This window comes from Diadema antillarum, unplaced genomic scaffold, assembly GCF_040938485.1.
Source record: "Diadema antillarum isolate AM-2024a unplaced genomic scaffold, OU_Dant_1.0 seq00000439_RagTag, whole genome shotgun sequence".
In the NCBI taxonomy this organism is placed as follows: domain Eukaryota; kingdom Metazoa; phylum Echinodermata; class Echinoidea; order Diadematoida; family Diadematidae; genus Diadema; species Diadema antillarum.
This window is the reverse complement of record NW_027271415.1, coordinates 151,169-177,216: the sequence shown is the minus strand read 5'-3', so window position 1 is coordinate 177,216 and position 26,048 is coordinate 151,169. Positions and strand designations below refer to the sequence as shown.

General features: G+C 40.1%; 1 protein-coding gene across 1 annotated transcript; it reads left to right on the top strand.

The window, feature by feature from the left end:
• The first annotated feature begins 1,617 nt into the window (after positions 1 to 1,617).
• LOC139732595 (coiled-coil domain-containing protein 57-like) lies at positions 1,618 to 25,382 on the top strand. Its single transcript, XM_071643451.1, has 20 exons — positions 1,618 to 1,745; positions 3,086 to 3,342; positions 4,059 to 4,247; positions 5,291 to 5,501; positions 6,711 to 6,868; positions 8,441 to 8,515; positions 9,297 to 9,497; positions 10,559 to 10,717; positions 12,595 to 12,757; positions 13,394 to 13,531; positions 14,727 to 14,964; positions 15,406 to 15,603; positions 16,236 to 16,336; positions 18,156 to 18,356; positions 18,880 to 18,942; positions 19,563 to 19,661; positions 20,438 to 20,704; positions 22,246 to 22,417; positions 24,389 to 24,589; positions 25,141 to 25,382. Exons 2-20 carry the CDS (start codon positions 3,092 to 3,094, stop codon positions 25,380 to 25,382), a joined length of 3,327 nt encoding a protein of 1,108 aa, XP_071499552.1. The 5' UTR covers positions 1,618 to 1,745; positions 3,086 to 3,091.
• Positions 25,383 to 26,048: the final 666 nt, after the last annotated feature.

Genomic DNA, 26,048 nt, shown 5'->3' with positions numbered 1-26,048 from the left:
CCCGACTCTTGACTTGAATCTGTCCCAACTTCGGGTTCTGATCGTTTTTGCTCGGTGATAGTTACTATGTTAGTGAGACAGGGCCCAAGTCTATAAATATTTCAAGGATGTATATAGTCACATATACAGTCCTTGGTTTTGTTAAAAAAAAGGTCATATTTCCGCACTAAAAACTATATTATGTTATATACTTATCGCCCAGTCGAACTATCTGCTGACTTAAACGGCATCCGAATTCAATCAATTACATTTGTTATTTAGATTCAAATTTCAATAGATTGATCGCCACGTTCTGTAATCCACGTTTGTAATATTTTATGCATCCAATCATTGCATTATTTCGTTATAGCCTATCTGATGTATTTTCCTTGAGATATGTTGAAGTGAAATGAAGTGAAAACAGTGCCAGCAGTGGGACTCAATTTGCGAAAGCAGTTATAAGCCTGTAGGAAAATGGCTATATATTTCAGATTTTACACACGTGCAGCATATTTCATACAGAGGGGGTAAGTAAATGTGAAATATACAATAAAGTAAGAGAATTCACCAAGATCGAGTTAGTAATTGACGGATCAAACTTGTGAATCCTAACTTTATCAGCCTGCGGGACTGAGGGGGATGAGTTCACCTTCTTATATGGTGCTTAAGTCAGGATGTGTGATGTGTGATGCAGAAATAGGCATCCGCTTGTTTTTCTTCTCTCAGTCACTTAAAAAAGTTCAACAAAGAAAAGAAAAAAAAAAACTTGCCAGATGAATCTAGCTCGGAAGAAGACCAACTAAAACAAATTAGCTCATCAGCTGATGGGGATCAATGCTGAAATAACCTCCCCTCCCCCTTTCACTTTGATTGTTTGGGGTTTATTGTATTTTGTTTTGTTTTGTTTTGTTTTAGTTTTAGTTTAGTTTTATTTTTGTTGGTTTTATTGTGGTGATGATGCTGTTGTTGATGTTGTTTTGTTGTTGGCTGCTGACTGATGGCGGATTTTTTTTTTTTATTTGTACTTTATTTCATTCATTTATATATCATCTATATATATATATTTTTTAATGTCCTTTGCAGTTCAGGCGTGAGGTGCGATGAATGTGCTTGCTTGCCAGTTTCTGTTTACCACTGATGACGCAAAGAAAGCACTATGGCCCTGGGCCCTGTTTCATTAAAGCCATGTTCGTAAAGTTACGAAAGACTTACGAAGCGACTGGTGATCAGTTCTGATGTGCTATACTTATCAGAATTTCCATAATTCAGCACAAGAACTGATCACCAGTTGCTCGTAAGTTGTTCGTAACTTTACGAGCAGCTTTATGAAACACCCCCACTGAGCTGGGCAGCCCTGGCTGAGTGCTGGCTGGTGTGTAGCTCGCGCAGCTGGACGCACACTACACAGACTCTTTGGTCAACTCTCCATGGCCCAAAAAGGCATTCTGTGAGTGCGCATCGGAAAGCAGCATCGGAAGTAGCGGTGGATTCAAATGATTCTGTGATTGACTCCTGGGGATTGACGAACAAGTATATTTTGTCAATTCTTCTCTCAAGATTTCTGTAAGACAATGTGTACCATGCCGAATGACTGTAATTTATCCCCAGTAGGCCTCTAAACTACGTCTCTCTGAGGTTGAAACGAAGTTGCAGCACAGTGTCGTGATCAACTCTAAAAGAAGCACATCAAATTACACGCATGGGACTAAATCAGAGACAGACCCAGTTCAAATGCAGATATTGCTTGGAGTATCATGGACTGAAACGTAAGTGCTTCCATCCATGATAGACAACTCTGACCGAGCTAGGTAGAGCACGTTTACTTATTTAATGATGGTGGGCAGATTTCATATCAAAAGAGCTTTGTTAGGAGATGTAGAACTAGTAAGTATTGTCATTAAAGTCATCTTTTGTAAATTACAGCAGAAAACACCACTCACAAAAAGCTCTATTCACTAGGTGTATTCTATTCAAGAATAAGATATTCACTTTGTGTGGAACTTCGATGCATGATTCAAGTAAGGGGAAGGCTTCCATATGTTAGCCCCTACCAAATTCACTGTATCAGTCCACCTTTTACAATTTGATTTGTGTCAATTGAACACATGATTTTTGTGTTAAAATGTCCTCGAAAAAAATAAAAATAAAAAAGTGAGGTCACGTCAAAGATCATTTTTGGCCACATGATCCCACAGCACACCCGGCCCCAGCCCGGTACAATTGCAATTAACCCGTTGAGGACGAGTCCCGAGTATACTGTAAAACGAGGAATGTTCGCGTGCATTTTAATTTCGCGAATTTCGCGAGCGCCAAGATTTGCGAAATCAAAATGCACGCGAAATTTCTTATCTACACTATACATGTATGCATTGAACGCAAGTGGCAATTCGCGAAAATTTCTTGCCACAAAAATGGCCGTCGGCTCCAATTCGCGAAAATTTCTTGCCACAAAAATGGCCGTCGGCTCCAATTCGCGAAAATTTCGTGCCGCGAATATATCATGTTTTACAGTACTTGGGCAGGTGTCTATGGGAAATGCGTGTTAAACGGGTTAAGATGTACAGATACAATCAATACAATCAATGATGTTATTAGAAATGCTTAAAGTATCTGTCAGTGTTATCATTAGCACTTGTAAATGTTGAATAACTTGTACTGTATGTATTGTATTTTTCTTTAAAGACACTGCAGTCTTATGTAGTCAAATCAACAGATGATTTCAGGGTGGTCCACAACTTGAAATTTGAGCATGTTGCACGCTCAGAATCTGAGAATATTGCAGAAATTGTATGTGCGCAAAGCGCTCATCATGAGTACATAGTAAGCAATATTTCGCAGCTTATATCTCTCTTTGTGCTGCTTTCATGTTTTGCACACAAATATCCAAGTACCAGGTAGCTTGATGTTTCTTATGTTTTGCATATGTTTTGCCCATGTTTGAACACATTTTTTTTTTTTGAGGTTGATGCAAATTCTTGAGGATGTTGCACAAGAATTTGAGCACGTTGCAGCGACATGCTGAAACCCCTCGTGGAACACCCTGTGATTTGACAAATCAAGCTTTTTTTTCTCTCTTTTGTTCTTTTTTTTTTTCTTTTTTTTAAAGGGCACAATGCATCAGGGAGAAAAGCAGAGTGGAGTATCAGGCAAGCCTAGTGGTAGCCCTAATTCCTTTGCCCAACTGGCAGCTGTGAAGGAGCAAGAATGGCGGCAGCTTCAAGACATGCACACCAAGAGCCTTGAGGTCATGCTCAAGGAAAAGGACAAGATTCTCGCTGAGCAGCAACAAAAGTTCCACGTGCTGAAAGAAGATTTCAAGTACAACCTGAAACTCCTTGCTGAGAGAGATCAGGAGCTGGAGAGGTTTGTATTTAGGATTTGGCAGCTCTTCATGCATAACTGATCCAGGTACATTCAAAGTTTCATAAAGCTTATGTCATGGTGGTGAAAAAAAAAAAAAACAAACAAAACACAACCGAGATTCCTGTAGAGCAGCTAGGCATGTACAGGATATTTAACATTTTGCAGGGTAATATATTCTTGTTTGACGTCTTCTTTTCCATTTTGTATTTTAGTTATACTTAGCTCATGGTTCTATTCAAATAAAAAACAAACAAACAAACAAGCTCTTCTAGCGTCTTTAACATCCATCTTTCACAGAAATATAAATGTACTTCTACATCAAATTCAAACAGATATTTCAAGTTCTTTGAAATTTTATTACACAAAGCATCAAATCACGCTTTCTTTTGGTAATGCAGTTTAGTTTCGGTAAACATTGTGAGTGCATTTAAAAAATTAAGTAAACAGATGGCAGAGTCATCTTCTAGAGAAATATTTGTTGCCATGAATCCTACTTCTCTGTATCTTTTTCTGTGACACTGTTCAAAATGAAGTCCAATAAGAGGGGTTATGACAGTTTCTGGAATTTGTGAAACTCATCTTTTTCTTTTATATATCTTTTTCTTGTGGCACTGCTCAAAATGTTGAAAGGATCATTGAGGTTGTTTTTTAAAGATCATAGGTGTTTAAATATGACAGTTTTAGATGATTTTAAAACACTCATTTACTCCCTGTAGACTCGAGCTGACTCTGGATCAGCACCGGGCCAGGCTGCAGGAGAGGGAGGCCCAGGCCAGTGAACTCCGGATCCACATTGATGAGCTGAAGACCGGTAGACGCCAGGATGAGAGCTCCATCCAGGACCTCCAGCGACACTACCAGCAGAGGATCAGGGAGAAGCAGGCTGAGGTGGAGCAGTACAAGGCGTAAGCTTTCTCTTTTTATTTTTATTTTGTTTTTGTTTTTGTTTTGTTTTTTAGTATCTAACTTTCATTAATTTAAAATAGGTACTTGTCCTTGTCTCACTGCTATATGTTCATTTTTGGCCTATCAGTAATCTGACCAGAGTGGAAAATTCTATTTCTTTGCTATGGTAATGGTCATTTCCATGAGATTAAAACACGTAAGTAAATGAAGTTAGATCCTTTGAAGCCCTTTAAATTTAAAGAGAGAGAGAGAGAGAGAGAGAGAGAGAGAGGGGGGAGGGGAGAGCTAGAAAAAATACAAGCAAGTCTCTACATGGTATTTTTTAAGAGAGTAAATTTTGTCAAATTTTAGACTTGATTTTCCTCAAATATTGGTTTTCTGGTTTGTCAACTGCAAATCTTAATTTTGTGTCCAATCTTTGCTCTTCCTTCAAAAAAAAGTTTTGAAATGTGCAAAACTTCCTGAAGATAACTGAATAGCTCTAAGTCCGAAATGACAGTGAATTCACATTCTCCTCTTACATACCCACATGTGATTTGGTATGTTTTATTTCAAATTTTAGAGCTACATGTACCACCTTGCAGGTATCTGTAATTTGTCTTCAAAAAAACTGATGCAAATTTCCAGAAAATTGTGGCATGATACAGTAGCTTGCACGGTAGGCATATTATCTGTCATTAACCATGGTTTGTAAGAGATCTTCTGAAACAAAAAATATTAGATTTCATTCACCATGGAAGTAACAAGACTCATATTATTGCAAGAGCCCCAAACTGTTCATGCTTTGTAGTTTTAAGAACATTGTTAACACATGAAAAAAGTGACAGAATATTGTATTTCTTTGAGCTGAAAAATAATGCAATTTACCCATTTACAAATAGAAGTGTAATGGTTCTCTTGTAAAGTCTATGAGTTTTTTGATCTTGTAGGGACCATGTTACTCAGAATGTCTGATAAATATTTTGGGATACTGGTGCCACATTCACATGGTTGAAAGCAAGTATTAACTGCTGTTTGATTCCTACACGGCTCATTTTTTCAGAGCCAAGGATGCAGAGCTGAGGGAGGAGAGGTCCGAGCTGGAGGCCTTCCGCAGAGACACCCAGTGGCGGATCCAGGAGGTGGAGGAGGAACTGGAGATTCAGAGGAGGGAGATGGTGGCGGGATTCGACGACGCATCCCAGAGACGGGAGAAAGAGTACAGGAGCAAGATTGATGAACTCAGTTCCACTGTCCTTGCTCATGAGATGAAGGTATGGATGAGCTGAAATTCTTGTAGTGGTTTTATCTTGGCAATTTTGCAAATCGCCTTTGAACTGTGAAAATGATGTGCACATATTAAAATGCACAAAAACAAGAACGTGTGAAAATAGTATCATTTCTATAGAAAAGAAATCAAGCCATGCCATCAGTGGACTATGCAGTAACCATTCTGGGTCCAACATGCTGCGTGGGCCATACGCAGCAATGTATGTAGGACATACCAACACCCTAGTACAGAACTTCAAATGCAGAACACACTACTTGTTTCACTGAGTGAAGACATTCAATACTTGTACTGTTGCTTGTGTGATATTCTTATTCATTTCATGAAGGTGAAGTAACGATTACTTGACCCTTGCAACTATGAAATTAACAACATTCAAAAATATCTAACAAGTAACAATATGTGAAAATATCTGCATGTAAAAATTTCAGCTCATAGAGTAGTCATGAAAAATGGTTCATGATGCATTGTATGTAATGACCAATGGACACCATGAGTTAACTCTGTCACTAATATCACTCAATCAGCGAAGAGAATGGTGCAGAGAAGGTTACAGCTATATCTTTTATTAGCGAGCTTTAGATCTGTGATATGAATGCTGAGACGACGCTAATTAGGCAAAAATTGGTGTTGTGCACATGCAAGACATAGCTATTTCCATTGTCCAACCCTGGAGGCTGCATCGTTATAGCATTCATATTGCAGATCAGAAGTTTGCTGTTGTCTTCAAGGCAGGTATTTTCTATATGTGTCTACATCACAAAACGATCAAAGGGTTTTGGAGTACCCTTATTTGACTGCCATGGAAATTTGTAGGAATGCCATCCAGCACCAGATGATTTACAGCACTGGAGATACGAGTAGCTTTATGACGCAACACGCAATGTAGGGATCCTGCTATGGGATGGAAATATGTCATTACCACAAATGGCAAAGCAAGTCTATTTTGATAAGGACAATCACCTTGAATTTTCCAGAAGTTCATTGACTTCTCTAAGCTCATGGTTTTAGTTCAGTCACTCCTAAATAGGATTACCCTTCTGTCTGTTTCTAAACATGATTTTTTTTTTTTAAGTTCAGTCAACCTCAAGAATATGACTATGGGACCTTTTAGGGCACGTATTGGTAATATGTTCATTTTGGTGTATACTACGAAGGTGATATTGCACATTTCCTCCATTCTGAATGATCGCAGGTGAAACTGCTGAGCAAGGAACTGGACCTGGTGCGAGGGGCCAGCCAGGAGACGACGGCACAGCTCAGCCAGAGTGACGCTACCCTGGATGACCTCCGGAAGAGACTGAGACAGAAGGAGTGGGAGCTGGGAGACCTGCGTGGCATGAAGGATGCCAGGTTACTTGGGCTCTCGTTCTTTGACCTTTGACATGCCCTTTGACACTTGGCCATAGCTTTTCCAGGGGCTAATGTGTCATGCTACCTTTACACCATGTTCCTGGTTGCCACGGCAGCCTCGTTTACCCGCGACGTAGGGCGCTGTGGATAGATGAGATATTCTCCCTGTTTTTCCCCTCATGTTCCAGTCTTGTTCATTCCAGTCCTCGCTTCGGTGAACATGTAGCTATCAGATGCTGTTCTCACAGCATCGTGTCAGGCTAGACTACATAATATTTTTTTGTCACGTCCCAGTACGGACTACCTCCAAGTTTTGTTACAGCATATAACGTACTGTCATGAGTTGTTGCGTTGGCCCCATTGTATTACTGCCTGCAAGGTTTCTTGTTAGCATCAGGACTGCCGTGGCAAATTTTTTGACAAATTAGAAATCTAACAAGGCATCCATGGCAATCATGGCCTGTCACGTTTGCCCATCCTGGATCCCCTTGTTGTCTCACGTCCATCCCGTTTCATCCACGGTGGCCTGAAACATGACTGCCGTGACCATTGGGAACATGGTGTGAATGCGGCATTACCATTTGATCTGGAATTCATATTTCTGTACTTAAGAGTAACCTGCCTCCTTCTGTCCTGAAGATGAAGATATCAACCTTTTTTATGTTTGTGTTTGACCACTTCACTGATATTTTGCAGCGCTCTTTACGAGAGAAGTGAAGTTGGTTCTTTTACTTGCATAGGGTACAGCTCATCTACACACAGGACTGACAGCTTTAGTTCTCCTCCAAAAGACTTGGTAAAGAGGGCAAAGTGCCTTGCCAAAGGGCATTACTGCTGGGCGGGGAATTGAACCTCATGCGTGCATAGTAGCCTGTAATCTTATCTGTGTGGTCTTAACTGCTTAGCCCCAATAGCTTCTCTCAGCCACAACAGCTGTTCTTACGCTACAATAAAGATTTTCTGTCTGTGTCTCTGTTTCTCATTATCATAATGATATCATTATGTCAGGGCTCCACACTAACTTTTTTTGGGGGTGGCCCGATGGGGCCACCAAAATCATCAATTTCAAATTTTTGGTGGCCCGAGAGAAAAATTTGGTGGCCCGAAAAAAAACCCAATAAAAAACATTAAAAGTCCTTTTTTTTTTAAATGAGTCAAATATTTAAGTTTTATCTTAGTAAGAATTGGAAGCCGGACATATCTACTCATAAATAAACCTCAACAAACTCGTGACACTCATTCTCAGGCACACATTCAGTCCTTTTCATCCGTCATTTAAACAAATTTGACTGCTAATTTCCGGCGCGAAAAGTTACAAATTTATTGACATACTTTTCAAACATTTTTGATGGCCCGAGGCGGGCCACCAAATTTGCCCTTTTTTGAAATTTGGTGGCCCGACTTTCATTTTTGGTGGCCCCAGGCCACCGGGCCACCGTTAGTGTCGAGCCCTGATTATGTATTGGATACTCTTTTTAAATTTCATTTCAATATGATAACATTCCAACCAAACTGTTCCTTTATCCTTCTTAACAGTAATAATGATGGCTGATTTTTTGCTTCTTAATACAGAATTGCCGAGCTTGAGTCCCAACTGCAGCACGCTCATCAAGCTGTAGAGAGGGCTGGAGAGGAGTTTCAAAGAAAGTAAGTATTTGATTATCTGTAAATCCATCTTACTATCATCTTATTCCTGTGTAAACATTTTATCTCTCTATAAATGATAAAGTGATAATCTGTTCTAGCAATTTTGCTGTGTCCTAATGTGAATGAGGTATATGCTTGTTAGTGCAGAGCCAGTATATTTAACGAAGACAAGAACAATTATTTAGTTATCGATATGCACGAATATTTACCAATTTTTTGTTTTGTTTTGTGTCTATAAGGAGCACTTCCCTAGGTGTAAAAGGCATTTTATGTAAAGCATTTTTATTGTACAAACAATCTTTTTCATCAGATACTGTTCAACTATCATTTAAAGTTTCAAGACCACTATTTCAACATTAAAACTTCATGAAGTAGGTGTGTGTGTTACTAAGATCAAAAACATAAGAGCATTCCTTCATATTTTTTTTTCCTCAAGGAAAATCAGTGAATGTATGAATGCTGCAACAGCTCTGAAATGATTGAACCTCATACTACTGGTAGTCAGAATGTGAATTTCACTTAGGAGTTTAAAGTAGGTATTCAGCAGGGTGAAGTTATGTGAATGTGATTTACGGTAATCAATACTGTATTGTCAGCTGATCAAGATATACTCCTCGAGAGGCTGACATTGAGTATAATACTTGCAGCCCCAAACTCATTCAAAACCATTGTGTAGAATCTATGACTGGATACCATTACAAGCAGCTAAAAGCATGATATGAGTGTCATAAAAATTCTGGTGTGAGATTTTAAGCGGTGGAGAAAAATTCTACCACTGCAGACACCAGGAGCTTGATCGCCTCACCAGGGAGAGGGAGGCAGCCGTCGCCTCCCTGAAGGAGGCGCAGGCGGAGGCGGAGCGCAAGCTTCGGGAGGAGATCCGGCAGCTGGAAGGAGACCTGGAGGCGAGGGAGGTGGAAGGGAGGAGGCTTGAATGGGAACATCAAGATGCACTGAAGGACAAGGAGATGCTGGTGGAGAAGTGAGATGGTTTAAGGGTGTGGCATTAACCCTTTTATACTGGGTGATTTTAAGTTAGTGCTAGTGCTAGTGCTGTTGCCTAAACAACTGCTTTAAAGTGAGCTCCAACACCAATGGTCAGATTAACGCAATGATACCGATCAAAATTATTGATCCCAACCACTGGGTGCTGGCATCAAACCACCATGAAGTCGGCGGTAATTGCATGAAGAAAAAAGGGGTGGCACATAGTTCAACCTCTCAACACCGACTGATTTCAAGTTCAGTTTTGTAATCGCTGATGCTAATGCTGAGATAGCACTAGCACTAGCACTGGCAATGAACTTAAAAATCATCGACTGTGCTCTATTCATGGAATGGCATATCTCCTGGAGTGCTCTGGGCACTAGCTGCTGTCAAATAGAGATTAACTAATCCCCTAATCCCTATTATGTCATCATGACCTTCCTGTTGGACTGAGACATTGTTACACCTGAGTGGGCAGACTGACTTGTAATTAGGTCAAGTTAACCCATTGAAGACTAATCGCAAGTATACTCGGGCAGGTGTCTGTGGGAAATGCATTTTGTAGCAAAATCAGTTCGTCCTTTAATGGGTTTAGAGGAATTAAATGAATGATGATGAAAACTTATGGCAAGATATAGCCAAGTGCCTTAGTACATGAAGGTTGCATGTCTAATTATAAACATGGTCATGAATTATTTGTTCAAAATACAAAAGGGTGAAACTAAGACTAGTCTTGTGATCAGGCTTACCTAAAAGATTGTGATGTGACATTAATATTGTGCAGAACAACATTTTCACCTAAATACTTGCTGGTTGAGACATTCAAAGAATTCTCTGTGGCAAGTGTTAGTTTTGTTTTGTTTTGTTTTGTTTTGTTTTGTTTTTTAACCAAAATGAAGATGCTGTCTGATTTATACTGTATCAAGCTGATAACACATATCAAAATAATTTAAATGTGTGGGGGAAATTGTAATTGCTTATGAAAAGAAAAAAGCCATTTGACTGTAAGGCAAATATCTAATAAAATGGACCTCTTCATTGCACCCTACGCTTTAGACTACGAGAGGAACTGAAAGAGTTGAAGGGACAGTTTGACGGTCAGCTGGCCAGAATGTCCAAGGACATGGTGTCCAAAGATCTGGTCATCGAATCTCTGAGGAGTAAAGAGAGCAAGCTGAGGGCCGAGCTGGAGTCTCGGAAAGAAGACATCCAAAGGTGCAGACTGATTGAACGTTGTGTCTTGCTGTTACTTTTGGTGTAATCACTTTATCTATTCTCATAAATGCCAAGATTGTAACAAAATACTGTGGGGTTGTTGCCACATAATATTCAAGTACCGGTAACATGAATCATGATAGTTTTCCTTGAGGATTAACTTAAACAGTGTACAAAATACTGTGGGATTGTTAATGCATCATATGCATATAACTTTAGTCACCAAAATTTTCAGATTCGACAGTTTAGCAGTAGTCTAGTACGTCCATTATTAGTCTTCCACTAAGCTATGTAATAGAATTAGAATGAATATATAAAATGATTGACCTTGAAAAAAGAAATTGAAAGATGTTTTGGAAGCATAGCTGGATGTGGTACATACTTGAAATTTGTTTATTTGTTCATTTTCCATCTGAGAAGATGGCTGGATAGCCCATATTCAGCTACGTTAAGTTGGTCTTCCATGGGGTCCAGTTGGATGTGAGGTGGTTTCTTGGTTTGGTTCCAGTAAACTCAGTAATCTTTTATAGGATGTTGTTAAAATAAAAAAGTTTGAAGGTGTTATATTGTCAAAGTTTGGCACCTCTATTAACACATCATTTTATCTTTAAAAAAACCCCAAGAAACACATAATATCTTGATTGTTTGTTAAGAATCCTAATGACATGGTTTTGTTTGTGTATTTGTTGTTTTTGTCCCCGCCGAACGAGTTCGAGCAGGGGACTATGAAACGGGCTCCGTACGTGTGTGTGTCCGTCTGTCTGTCCGTCCGTCTGTGCGTCCGTCTGTGCGTCCGTGTGTGTTCAAAATGCTACTCCTTCGCCATTTCTAACCCGATTTTGATTCTGTTTGCTTTATATGATAGCACTACATGGGAGCTTTGAAACTTCTATACAGAATTTCAGTTGTGACCTTTGACCTTGACCTTTGACCTATATTGTACATTTTGCTTCAAAATGCTACTCCTCCGCCATTTCTAACCCGATTTTGATTCCGTTTGCTTTATATGATGGCACTAGGGGAGGGCTTCAAAACTTCTACACAGAATTTTGACCTTTGACTTCTTTGACCTTTGACCTTGATTTTTGACCTATATTGTACATTGCCTACAAAATGCTACTCCTTCGCCATTTCTAACCCGATTTCGATTCCGTTTGCTTTATGTGATGGCACTAGGTGAGGGCTTCAAAACTTCTCCACAGAATTTTGACCTTTGACTTCTTTGACCTTTGACCTTGATTTTTGACCTATATTGTACATTTTGCTACAAAATGCTACTCCTTCGCCATTTGTAACCCGATTTCAATTCTGTTTGCTTTATGTTATGGCACTAGATGAGGGCTTCAAAACTTCTACACAGAATTTTGACCTTTGACTTCTTTGACCTCTGACCTTGATTTTTGACCTGTATTGTACATTTTGCTACCAAATGCTACTCCTTTGCCATTTGTAACCCGATTTCAATTCCGTTTGCTTTATGTGATGGCACTAGGTGAGGGCTTCAAAACTTCTACACAGAATTTTGACCGTTGACTTCTTTGACCTTTGACCTTGATTTTTTACCTATATTGTACATTGGCTACAAAATGCTACTCCTTCGCCATTTCTAACCCGATTTCGATTCCGTTTGCTTTATGTGATGGCACTAGGTGAGGGCTTCAAAACCTCTACATAGAATTTTGACCTTTGACTTCTTTGACCTTTGACCTTGATCTTTTTGCCTATATTGTACATTTTGCTACTAAATGCTACTTCCGGCGGGGACATATATTACGCACCGCGTAATTTCTACTTTGCCTTGTTTTAGTTGGTATATGACGTGTCACAGTGTTCCACCAACAAGGTCTCTCTTTTCTCTTCACCCCCTCTGACCACAGGTACAAGCAGGAACTGGTCCATGCGGCAGAGAAGGAGCAGAGCCTTGAGCGGTCCAAGGCCCAGCTGGAGCTGGACTGGCAGCGGAGGTACGAGGATGCGGAGAGGAACCAGTACTCCAAGTCAGAGGACCTCATCGCCCGACTCACCAAGTCAAGGGATGATGTAAGGAAATTTAGTCGGCCTCGGACGTAGGCGTCTTGGGCAGAGGGAGTTATCAAGCTGTTTTAGCCGGTGGATGTCATTTCTCTATTTAGGCAAAGTTGGCAAATTCTACAGTCCCATGTTCATATTTTAGAGGCAGGAATTTTTTATAATCTTAATTGTGATGAAACATTTGTCTTGTGTGTCTTGATTCTTTTACATTTATAAGCAAAGTTTGAATGTTGCTCATGTATTGATATATTGATATACATTCTAGCAGTGAATATTAGTTGAACATTACCTGTGAATATTAGTTAGCATTAGAATATTCATGTGGAAGGCAGTGACTTTTTGCTCATTCCACTGAATTGCTGTAATCAAAGTTAGAATGGATATATTGGTGCATCCTTTCTATCATATTCTCCTTTTAGATTCTATGTGTAGACAGTTTGATATTGGTATTTGAGCCAGCTGGTGTGTGTGCACTTGATTTAATACATCCAGATGGTTTGTACTCAGATCACCTAAATTCCATGCTTTGTTTTGTGACAATGTGTGTTAAGTCATGTGTGTCTTTCCCCGGATCATGGTAATGTGTTGAGCTAGGTCTTCTATCTTTAACCCCATTATCCCCATACACATTCTGCCCAACTGCAGGCTGTGGCACTGAACAAGGAGCTGGAGAGAGAGCTGCAGCAGCGCGACGACCTGAACCGAGTCCTGGCCCGAGACAGAGACCAGGCAGTGGCCACTCTCAGGAAACACAAGCTGCAGATTGACCGGGACATCATACCAGTTAGTCCAGTACCCCCCCCCCCCCCCCCCCCAAAAAAAAAAAACAACCAAAAAACAAAAAACAACAACAACAAACAAACAAACAAACAAACAAACCAAACCACACATTCCATCAACCCTGTATTAAGTTACTGACATTTAACATATTGGAATAATCATATTGACACATACCTTGCTCAGATCATTCATCATGTTACTGTATAAGCTTTTATTTTTGCAAGGGTTTAATTTTCATGAATTTCGCGAATTACTGTTGGACCGCAAATTTAACAACATGCAAAAATGTCGCCATGCACTAGGCTAATAGTACACCTATGATAGCCTTGATTTCAATTCGTGAAAATGTTCCAGACCTCCTCGTTCGCAAATATATCTGTACATGAAAATAACAGCTTATACAGTATTGTTTGTGGGGAAGAAGGGCATGATGGGATCTTTACAGTAGATGTGCTCAGGATGAGCTACATGCAAGTTATAATGGAGTCTGGCTATACAACTCCCCAATGTTTCCTCAAAAAGGGGGAAAATAGATGATTGTAAGTCCTTCTGCCTCTCAACTGCAAAAGTTTGTTGACACTGTAGGAGCATTAGGCTGCCGCATTGAGCCATACTTTAAAAAAAAATAACAAAAGCCAGATTTTTTATTCAGAGGGCGCATACTTTGGTAGTTTTAGCTTGCAGATTGTTAAGAAGGGTAAACACACGTATTGGATGTTTACTCCATAATATTAACTCCCCAAACTGACTACATTCAATGGAAACATTATTGAACAAAGAGTATGAGTACTCATTGCAAGATCCATTTGAGATGAAGTGACTCAGTTTGGGTTACATCATTTACATCCTTTGAGGACACTTCCATGTCTTTAGATCCAGAAGGGCATTGATGCCCATTCTACAACATCTGCAGAATTGACACCGGCAGGTTCTCAATCGATGAGGAGACATTCATGTGTATTCTTTGTCCATGTCTATTTGATTTTTGTGGAAATATTTTTATCCTGATATTAATATTTTACTTTAGAATATATTTCTCTGTCATCATATACTTGATTGTGTGACAATATTTCTTCCATATAGCAATTATCTTCATTCAGCACAGGGATGATACCTGTGTGTATTTTTCTGTGTCATTGTCTGTTTGATGGTGAGGTCATATTTTCATTTTCCTGCTGCCACCATTATTTCCATTCAGAGTAGGGACACAGGCCCCGAAGATCCAGCATTGGCGTCAGATCAGATCCAGGCCCTGCAGGCCCAGAATGAGTCCCTTATCGCGGTCATCCGCGACATGAAGCGGGAGATGGACGAGCTTGCTGGCCAGCCCGACAGTGTGACTACAAGGGAGAGAAAAGAAGGGGAGGGGCCCAGGGGGTCAGAGGGCCAACCTGGAGATCATCTTTCAGACAAGGACAAGCTACCTTTTACAGAAGGTATGGTGGAGAAAAAAAATTTAGTCTTCTCTCTCTCTCTGAGACCAAAGAAAAATGAAAACTTTGTTTGTTCATTTACTGGAAATGGGTGTTAATGATTTAACTTGATCATGTACTGTGTGCATTCTTTTTCTTTTTTTTCTGACAGAATATGTGAAATCTATGGAAGGCAAGGTGGATGAAAAAAATGCAATCTTCTCTCTCTGAACTCAAAGAGGTGTAGAAACCAATTTCTGGTATGCAGTCTCTAAGTAATGACTTGCCTGTTTGTTAATTCGTTGAAGAGAAGTTCTGAGTACAGTCGGGCAGATGTCTATGGGAAATGCGCGTTGTAGCAAAATCAGCCCATCCTCAACATGTTAACCCAAAGTTCTTGTTAATGATATTACTTTAATAATCATGTACTGTGTACATTCCTCACTATTTTTCCATACTTGGCAGAATATGTGAAGTCTTTGGAAAAAGAGTGCAGGGAGCTGAAGGTGGAGAAAAGGAGACTGGAAGAGAGGCTAGCCACACTGGCTCAATCCATGCAAGATGGAGGGGTGTGGACAGCCACTCGCTATGGAGGGACTGCCGTAAACCTGAGTGAGAATGATGCCATCAAGAACCACATACAGTCACTCAATGATACAATTGGTGAATTGACTTTTGTTTCCTTGTTTACCAGGGTATACGTATGTATTCATATCAAAAACTTTGATTTTCTGTATGAAAAAAAAGGCAACACAACAAATTATATTTGAAGGTTGCATAGCCCTTTCACAAATGTCACAAAATTTTTCATGGTTGAAAAATAATGTCTTCCAACACCATGTATGAAATCTTTAATGACTGAAATAAACCTCAGAGTTTAAAGAAAGGGAACGACTAAAACCTATATCACTTGAGAATATGCGCCCCTTTTGTACGAAGAGGAATGTTTTCGGGGTACTTATAGATTCACTGGAAATCTGTAGTATTGTTTCCCCCTCCATCAAAAAGAAGTTTCCAGTTTTATTATTCTGAGGAAATGTCCAAATTACAATTACCCACTTCTACAGTATTACCAGCTTACGAAAGGCATCAAATTTTCAGTGTTGCAAAAGGAACACACAAAATTTAAGCCTGCACATTCATGATCATGGAGAAACAATTTATTTTTGTACAGGTTCAGTGCAGTAGATGTGCTCGACATGAGCTATTGGTAAAGGAATATTGAACTCTGACTGTTCAGTTCATCAAATGCATGGCATGGTCTTTAATTGCTTCGTGACTTGTCGATACTCTAGGAGCCCTTCGGGCGGACAAGGTGACCAGTGCTGCTGAGCTGAGGAAGTGCCAGGCTAGACTGGCTCACCTAGAAGTTGAATTGAATCAGAAGCAGCATCAGGTGAGAGGGGATTTTACAAGTTTTTGTAACACATTGAGATCGAAATGAAGGAAGAGCATAAACAGGATAGTTTGGTTTGAACCAGTTTGAACCAGTTTGAACCAGTTTGAACCAGAAAAAAGTCATCCCAATGGGCCTTTCATCGTATTTATGCCTTCCTGGTTTCCAGGAGAAACTTTGTTGCAAAAGCTGCAAATACAAACTGCAAGATAGGCATCCACGAATATGATGAAAGCATCACCTGAATTGATTAGTTTGTGTGTTGTTTGCTTGTCTGATTATTTCTTTTTGTTTTTGTTGTGTTCTGTGTGTAATCGTAGTTTATCCATAAAGTTTCTGTGTGACATGGGATCAGGTCATACAGTCATTGATTATTGCTTAACCCTATTTTAACTGGGCTATTTGAGACCAAGTTTTTACTGGAGGGGGGGGGGGGTCAATTTGACCCCCCTTCAGATCCCGGCGGCCGATCGCGCGATCGCCGCAAAATTTGCCTGAACATAGAGCCGGATGTCATCTCCAAGATTACATGGTCATACAATAGAAAAATATCAACTTTATATTTTTAGTAAATTAATTAAGCAAATTTATGCATGAAATCATAGTTTCACCTGTAACTCCATTAAAAAGGCTGAAGGATTGCTAAAGTTTTGTGTCAGAATTCCTCAAGACACATCAAACAATTTTCTTGTAAAAAAATAGCACAATCAACATCAATTTCTTTTGTTTTTTATTGTGTTGTTAATTTCTTATGTATTTTATTGTTTTTTCGACCTTTTGTTTTCTGTTGTTTTTTTACCAAAATTTGTTGCAGGGACTTTTTCAAGCTTAGAATTGATTAATTCCTATGATTAAAAGTTGAAATAATCTAATTTATATCAATTTAACAAAAAAAACCCCCACAATTTGCATTGGATTTGCACACGATATCATGAATTTGAGCTGTTTTGGGGTTAACATGCATATGCAAAACATTACGTAACTTCAGAACAGTGTACCCAGACGTTGTAAATTTGGTCTCAAAATATGCGGAAGACTTCAATGAAAAAAGTCGTGACACGACGCGGCAAAATCTTTGCGCGTTACGAAATCGTGGCGCGAAATGTCGAGGGAGGGGTCAATTTGACCCCCCCCCCCATTTGATATAGGGTTAACAGACATAGACATCAGTTTTTCTTCAATGATGATCTCAATGTTTTCAGATAATCAACTGTTAAAGCTGAAGAAAAGTCCCCAAGGCATGCATAATTCCAAGTATGACAAAGGTGTCAAGGAAGCAGGGATGATATTTTGTGATGCATACTTTATTTTGGTACTTTCTGCTCTATGTTTGATTCATTCAATATCTTTCATTTCATTGTATTCCCACATCTGATAAAAACATGAAGAATACATGATCATTACATAAAACATAGGATCAAGCACCAAATGGAGGCAGTTATTTCTGCACGTGGGGTGTGAACATACTGTATACGGCATATATTTAGCAAGTCTAATTTTTCACGAATGGGGACTTCACAACAATTTTGCGAGTGGTTGAATTCGCAGTTGTAAAAACGCGGAACGCTGAAATGTATGCCTGTACGTCACATTCATGTCGTGATCAGAGTTGATATTTTTGCATGTTTTTAAATTCATGAAATTCACAAAAATACAGTGTATACAGTAGACTGTTAATCTGATCCGGAGATTTTCACCTAAAGATAATTACATCAACAAAACACAAAAACTAGAAAAGTTGAAAGGACAAAAGATATAAAGGAAAACAAAATCAAATCTTGAAAACAACAACTGACAAACTCTTTTCTCTCGAATTTAGCCCTCAGAGAAACAGATGGAGATAGACCAGCTGCGGTATGAGCTGTCCATCCAGGCCAGACGCCACGCCACTGAGGCCTCCAGCCTAGCCCAGCGGACCGGTCAGCTAGAGCTGCAGCTGGCTGAGGCCAGGAGAGAGGCTGACGAGTACCACATGGGAACCCTGCAGACCAACCTGGAGGCAACCGCACTGGGGAAACAGGTGAGCGGTGCTAAATTCATCCATGATGGCTGCACCCTGGCACTTGGGGGTTGCTGCCTATTAGACTTGCTGCGCACCTGCATCCTAAAATAGCACCGAAAAATGGCTCTCTCTCTCTCTCTTTTTTTTTTTAAATCAACATTTATGGCTCTTATTTCATAAAATAAAGTTTCAACATTCACTTCTACATGTAGTGTTGTGGATTATATACAATTAAATCTGACATTTGTCTATAAACTGAATTCCTTATTGTATTACAGGATAGTGTTATTTTGTTGTTATATTCCAACTAACTCAAGAAGCATTTATTAAAAAGGTGCAATGTATTGAGGGAAAATGTCAATGAGACAAATGGCAATATAGCCCAAATTAACAAAGGTAGATGAAATCAAGTTCATAGTTTAAATCTAGATTTAAATTACCTTTGTGAATGCCAGCCCGTTTGTATGCATCACATAGTTTTGAGATGATCAAGTGGTCATGAAGACGTTAATGGTTGTAATTGTGTTTCTTTTCACTACAGGTGTCTCAACTGAAGGTAGATCTGGCTGGTCGTGGACCTGCAGGCAGCTCTCACGGCACACAGGTATGCACTGTCTTCAGGCTTTGGGAGGGGTTTTCCTAATGGCTGGTTCTACATGTATCAAAGTGCATACTGAAAAGAGAGTGCCAGTACATGTACTTGATGCAGCATATGCACTGCACCTTGTGGTGCATTATTGTCATAGGCCATGTTTGGTCAAATTTTAACGTAATATGACAAGAGATACTGTGTAAGCTTTCTTCAGATAAGTTGATTTCAGAGGCATAGAAGACAATCGTAGCCTGTCCAGCAGAAGGGCCATAGGCTTACGGGATCAAAAAATCACCAAAAAAAAAAGAAAAAAAGAATAAAAATAATGATGATCTCATCATATAAAAGAGCTATCAAAACTCTGTCAAATTAAGTCATGAACAAATATTTGATGTTGGGGTGAAATTTCATGTTAGGGCCCTTCTGCCAAGCAGGTGATGATTGTTTGTTGTTTTTTGTTTGTTTACGCAAGTTTGTTTGGTTTTGCTGTTACCATTTACACCATACAAATTTCTACACAACTATGACATATCATCCATGCTGGCCTTTTGATGTTGCTACTATGTTCATCATTTTGATGATGGATGTGTCTAGCTTGGTTGTCCACTGTCTGATCTGTTCATCACTCTTAGAATACCTTGATAGCACAGCTCCAGAGGGAGGTGCACAACCTGCGGGCCCAGCTGTCCAGAGTCAAACCCCTGAAAGGGGATCAAGAGGATCACAGTGAGGTGAGCCAATGACACATCCCTCCTGACATTCCGTAGTATACAACACATAAAAAAAATGTAGCTATCCGATTGGTCGATTGCCCATCACATGACATGCAGTTAAAAGTACCATTGTATGTTGTTGCTGTCAGCCGTGCAATCTTGTTTGAGCAAAAATGGATATCGCACAGCTGATGTCACCAATTTCCATTGACTCCTGTGTTAAACTCAAATTTCGTTCCATTGCATGGCGCTGCGCACTCAGCAGTTGAGTGTGCTTACGAGCACGCATTTTGTCACTCACTTTACTGTAAATAACTTCAACCGATTGGTTTTGCGTATCGTACGCGTACCTACACTACATACGACTACTTGGACTGACTGTGACTGTGCTACCCATTTGCCTTTCACAAAAAATAGTACCATTTCTGTGCTCAAATCAAGAATCTGTGTGGACCATATCTGTTGAGGTCTGAGGTGTTGTATAAAACATTATAGTGTATGGTCTTTACTCGTGCAGTGGAACAAGATTTCGCACTCGAAATATGAGGCACACTATTCAACTCCATAAATATAAAGTTATAAAAAAGATTGTGACTAGAATGACTCATGATATATACGTTTCCTTTCATCTGCATTACAAATGTGACCCTGACTGTGTTGAGCAGCTCATTTCCTTCATTTACTATGGCTAGGAATGTTAATGTGGTAAGAATGACAGATCTGTAAATACCTGAAATGTGAATGCTTAGTGAATGTATCAATCACGTTATCTCTGTCTCGCAAATACACTCCAGCTTTGCATGAAACTGAAGACGGCGGCCAGGCACATCGGTCGGCTGGCCAAGGAGCGCCAGAAGCTGATCGAGATGGGGAACCGGCTGAGGGCGGAGCTGGCCCTGCACCAACCCCATCCTCCTCCGGTCCCCGTCAAAGATCCATCCCCACGTGGGCAGGGCCAGAGGGGCAGTGGAGAGGGCACCACCACCGCAGGAAAACTGACCAGAGATGTAACGGCAAGGCTAGATCACCTAGAAAAGTTGCAATATGCCCTCACCAAACAGGTAAAGACTTTTGCTTCTTTAGGATAAGTTCTGGGATATATGTGAGAAATATGAAAGGGTGTATTTAAAGTGATTAATTGTCCCAGATTGTTTTTTCTCTAATCTTGTGTTTTAAAAATAGACATTCATTTATTTGCAACATATTTTCAACCTGTTGAGGATGAGCTGATTTTGCTACAATGCGCATTTCCCTTAGACACTTACCTGAGTATACCCTGGACTCGTCCTCAATGGGTTAACAGGGGCATACCATTCAGTTCTGTGTACATCCAGCAGACCTTCCTTGACCCATTTTTATGCCTCCGCAACGAAGTGGCCGGAGGCATTATGTTTTCGGGTCGTCCGTCCGTCCGTCCGTCCGTCCGTACGTCCGTACGTCCGTCCGTCCCGTTTTGTTTTTGTCGATATCTCAAGAACCGTGTGGTGGTTTTACATCAAACTTGGTATGAGGGTATATCCTTGGGGGATAATACTTTGTGTGGATTTTAGGGTCACAGGGTCAAAGGTCAAAGGTCACAGGTTATTTTGTGAAAAAAAAAATTGAAATTTTTCATGTTTTTCTCCATATCTCGCAAATGGTTCAAGGTATCTTCATGGAACTTAGTATATATGCTTGTACCGATGGGCAGTGATTATCTAGGGAAGTTGGGGGTCATGGGTCAAAGGTCAGGGGGTCAAAGGTCAAGGTCAACTCTTCAAAATATCACTACTTTCCTTAAAATGCAATATGCCTAAGGTGGTTTTTTTTTAACTTGATGTATGGCATGTATTACCCAATATATATTTTTGGGGAAGTTTCTTGCCAAAAGGTCAAAGGTCAAGTGAAAGTGCTAAATTGCACTTTTTCCTCCATATCTCTAAAGTAACTCAAGGTATCATCTTGAAACTTACATATTTATGCATGTTCAACCTAACAGTGATTCTCTTTGGAACTGTGAGGTCAAAGGTCAAAGGCCAGGTTTAGATAATGCTATTTTCCCATTTGATACTGAAATTATACTTTTTCTCAATACCTTGAAAATTACTCAATGCATAAACTTATAAAAGGGTCAAAAGTCAAGTAAAAATCATCAGTTCCCCAAATACCTGCACTCTGACATTTTAATCATTCATCCAATTGAACCTAGTTCTAGGAAAGTGAACATTCAGCTCATTTGTGTCAAACCTGTCATTTTAATATTTTGCCAATTGTGTGAAACTGTCATCACACATTGTCAAGACATTGTACTATAGACCTATTAGTAGAACCATGCATTATGGCGGAGGCATATCAGTAGCCATAGCGATATATCTAGTTTTTTTTTCAGCCAATTTGTTTATTGTCTATTGCTTTTCTATACCTGGCCCATGATTTTTTCAGGGCTCATTTTAAGTAAAGCACTGTAAGTTTTAAATGACAACGGTCATGTAAGCAACAAAAGAAGTTTTTTTCCCTACATTATTTTGTTTTCTAATTGATTCAGTCAGATGTGGTTTTCTTGTTATTTGATTGGATTTAATCCTGGTTTTATTTTATTTTATTCTATTTCTGCATTCATCAGGAGCTGCAGTTTGCCCACCAGAGGTTGGGGCAGGACCAGGGGGACGTCGACGTGGTGCAAGTGCAGCTGAGTTCGTCGTCAAACTCATCCCCAGAACAGACCCACAGGGACCATGAAGGGCTCCCTGGAGGGGAGGCGAACCAAGAATTCCGATCACTCTACCCAGTACAAGGTAAATTAGTGCCGTTGCAGTTCTCAGAATGTCAGTCAATTGTGCATTCCGTCAATCTCTTCATCCCTAATGTTGTCTGTTCAGAACCAGTGGTGCTGTCACCATAGGCTTTCAACAGCATTGTTTTCCACGCTACAATACACTGACTCATATTTCTACCATTCCCTCGCCATATTTAATTCAGATAGCAAAGTGCTTATTACTCCTTGCTTCATTCACATATCAAAAAACAAAACTAACAAGAATAAAATACTCTGTATTGTGTCATAAATAAGATTGTTGTTGATACACATTGAAATGTTAAGATTTTAATTGATTTTGTAACTCATCATATAGGTTCGTTGTGACAAAGCTTGACAAAAACTAAATTTTATGTTAACTGAATAGCCAGTGTTCATATTTTTTCTCCTCCGTCTCATATTTATTGAGTTTATTCTCCATAATTTTGTATTTCTATCATACAATGAAAGTCTCTACATGGCATACATATGATGTGTACCTTCAAGCCAAGTCAAGCCAGTAGACTAAATGTTTGTTTCATTATACCCCCGCCAAACGAAGTTTGAAGGGGGTATATAGGAATCAGTGGACGGTCGGGCGGTCGGGCGGTCGGTCGGGCGGTCGGTCCGTTGCAAATCTTGCGTCGCGAACTACTTCCTCAGTTTTCAACCGATTCCCATAAAACTTGGCACAGATGTGTGCCTTGGGTTGTAGATGTGCAAGACGTATTTTTTGACAGTACCCAAAAGTACGTTGCCATGGTAACGGCATATTATGGGCAAAAATGGGTACAAATCTTGCGTCGCGAACTCCTCCCACAGCTTTTGATCAATTTTTATGAAATTAGGTACAGATGTTCATCTGAATATGTTAATGTGCAAGACACATATTTCCGCAGTGGCAAAAAGTGCGTTGCCATGGTAACGGCATGTTATTGGTAAAATATAGGGCAAAATGCTTCATGGCAAAACTGCTTCATCAGTGTTCTTCCAATTCTCATGGAATTCATATTGAATGTTTGTCTTAGGATATAGGTCAGCATGACACATTTCTTGACAGTGACAAAAAGTATGTTGCCATGGTAACAGCTCACATATTATGAGCCAAAATGATGGAAAATGTTGTGTTGCAAACTACTTCCTCAGTTTTTGCCCAATTTCCATGAAACTTGGTACAGATGTGTGCCTTTGGTTGTAGATGTGCAAGACGCATTTTTTGACAGTACCCGAAAGTACGTTGCCATGGTAACGGCATATTAATGGCAGAAGATCAAGGAAAGATCTTGCGGATTTAACTACTTCCTCAGTTTTTTGACCAAAGCTTATGAAATGTGGCACACACCTTGATCTTGGTGGGAAGATGTGGAAGACATATTTTTCGGACGTGTCGAAAGCTGCGTTGCCATGGTAACGGCATATAAATGGCAGAAGATCAAGGAAAGATCTTGCGGATTGAACTACTTCCTCTGTATTCGACTGAAGCTCATGAAATGTGGCACACACATTGGTCTTGGTGGGAAGATGTGCAAGACATATTTTTTGGATGTGTCGGAAGCTGCGTTGCCATGGGAACGGCATATTAATGGCGGAAGATCAAGGAAAGATCTTGTGGATTGAACTACTTCCTCAGTTTTTGACAAAAGCTTATGAAATGTGGCACACACAATAGTCTTGGTGGGAAGATGTGCAAGACATATTTTTCGGACGTGTCGGAAGCTGCGTTGCCATGGTAACGGCATTTAAATGGCAGAAGATCAAGGAAAGATCATTCCTTGGGTAAGACTGTCGTCACGGGGCGGGGGTATTAATCACCTTAAGTGATATTTCTAGTTATCCATTGTTTTCTTGAAACTCCTGTTGAGATGTCCTACTAATAACACAAACAGACAAAACCAATAAAAATTCCAAACTTTAATGAAATGCACCGTAAGTCAGAAAGAATTTCTTTTCACTAATTTATATTTCTTTAAAGGCTCAAATCAAGCCCGGACTTTGAGGCATTCACAGAGCTCAGAAGGTGATGCCCCCAGCAGTGATTCCTCAGCCAATCAGAGGCGAACTCCACTGGTGATGTCATCTCTAGGGGAGGAGTCAATGCAAGATGTTTGGCGTCTCCTGGATGACGGTGCAAGCCCCGCCTTCTTCCGGTCTCCGTCACCGATGCGCAAACCAGGTTTGGCAGATCACATTTGCTATGTACCTCTCACATAGAGTGCTGAATTCTAAGTACTTGACTAGGCAGGCTTCAAGTTAGCAATGTCCTCAACACTGGTCTTTCATGCCCTCAAGTTTGTTAAAGGTGTTCTCACCTACTCACCTAGTTCTATCATTGCGTCTCTGTATGTTCAAACTTTCATAGATCAAATATCCAACTATGAACTTTAATGTAATGGAAGGCTCAACACTAACTGTCATCTGTATTAGAAACTGTAAGTCTGATGTATTGGTGGCCTAAAAAAGAAATGTAGTGGTCTGAAATGAATGGAAACATTACAATCCATTTTGAATGTTAAGTGCCCAATTGGGCCACCAAAAGTTAGCCATTTTGGAAATATGATGGCCCCACATCAATTTTCAGTGGCACTGGACCACAGCTATTGTCAAACCCTGTGTAATGTCTTTCCAACCTCAAAGACACAAAATCAGTGGATGGTAATAACTGCGTCTTTTAACCATACTGTCAAAGACTTTACCATGCTACGTGTTTGGTCATGATTCTAATAGATCAGTCGCCTATCCCGGAGGAACCCCACCCTACCATTCCATCCAGCCATGACTCACAAGCACATTCCACATCAGGCCTAGCAGTTGCAGGGACAGGCACAAGGTTTCAGGACAGGGGGTCAAGACCCAGCCAGAAGCAGCAGCTCTCGGCGAAAGCTGCCGGGCGGCTCCAGCCGAACCTTCGTCCTGCCAAGCGCAGGGTCCGAAACTATGCATACAAAGATGATGATGAAGACAGATGACATAGTATTGACTTCATCAGTCTATTACGATTGGATTAACAGGCCGTCAAATTGTGGACTCATTCAGGCACCATAAATGATTACTGTAAAATCAGAAATTTATGCATGCATGAAAGTTTCACATATTTTTGGAGGAGCCGTGATTCGCAAAAGTGAAATGCACTCGAAAGTTTTTTTGTCTGCACAATAATGCTTTGAATGGCAGTATAATGCTGTGCATAATCGTGGTCGGCAATTCGTCAAAGTTTCATGCCACGAAAGAGACCATAGGCACCAACTAGAAAGTTTCATGCTGCAAATGTTTCTGGTTTTACAGTATTAGCAGAGGGAGTCATGAATACACCATGGTACATTCCAGGATGTGCAATATTGGTCCTAGAGTCGATGACAGCCTTGCGTCAGGCTTAGATACCTGCCCAATGCCTAAACACTTTCTAGTGCTGCTAACTGCAGTGTTTTGAGGCTAGTAGCTGATTTGCTACCCTCATAACAATGTTCTGACTAGTCTGCCTAGCGCTTAGCCAGTTCATACATTTGAACTACTTGTATTTTCATAGTTTACTAGTTGTGGACTGGTAAGAAATGTCCATGGCATTAACATAGGAGGACTGAAAGGCATATTCTACACGAAAGTTTCCATACCATGCTTGTGCTTCTGCTCTAAAA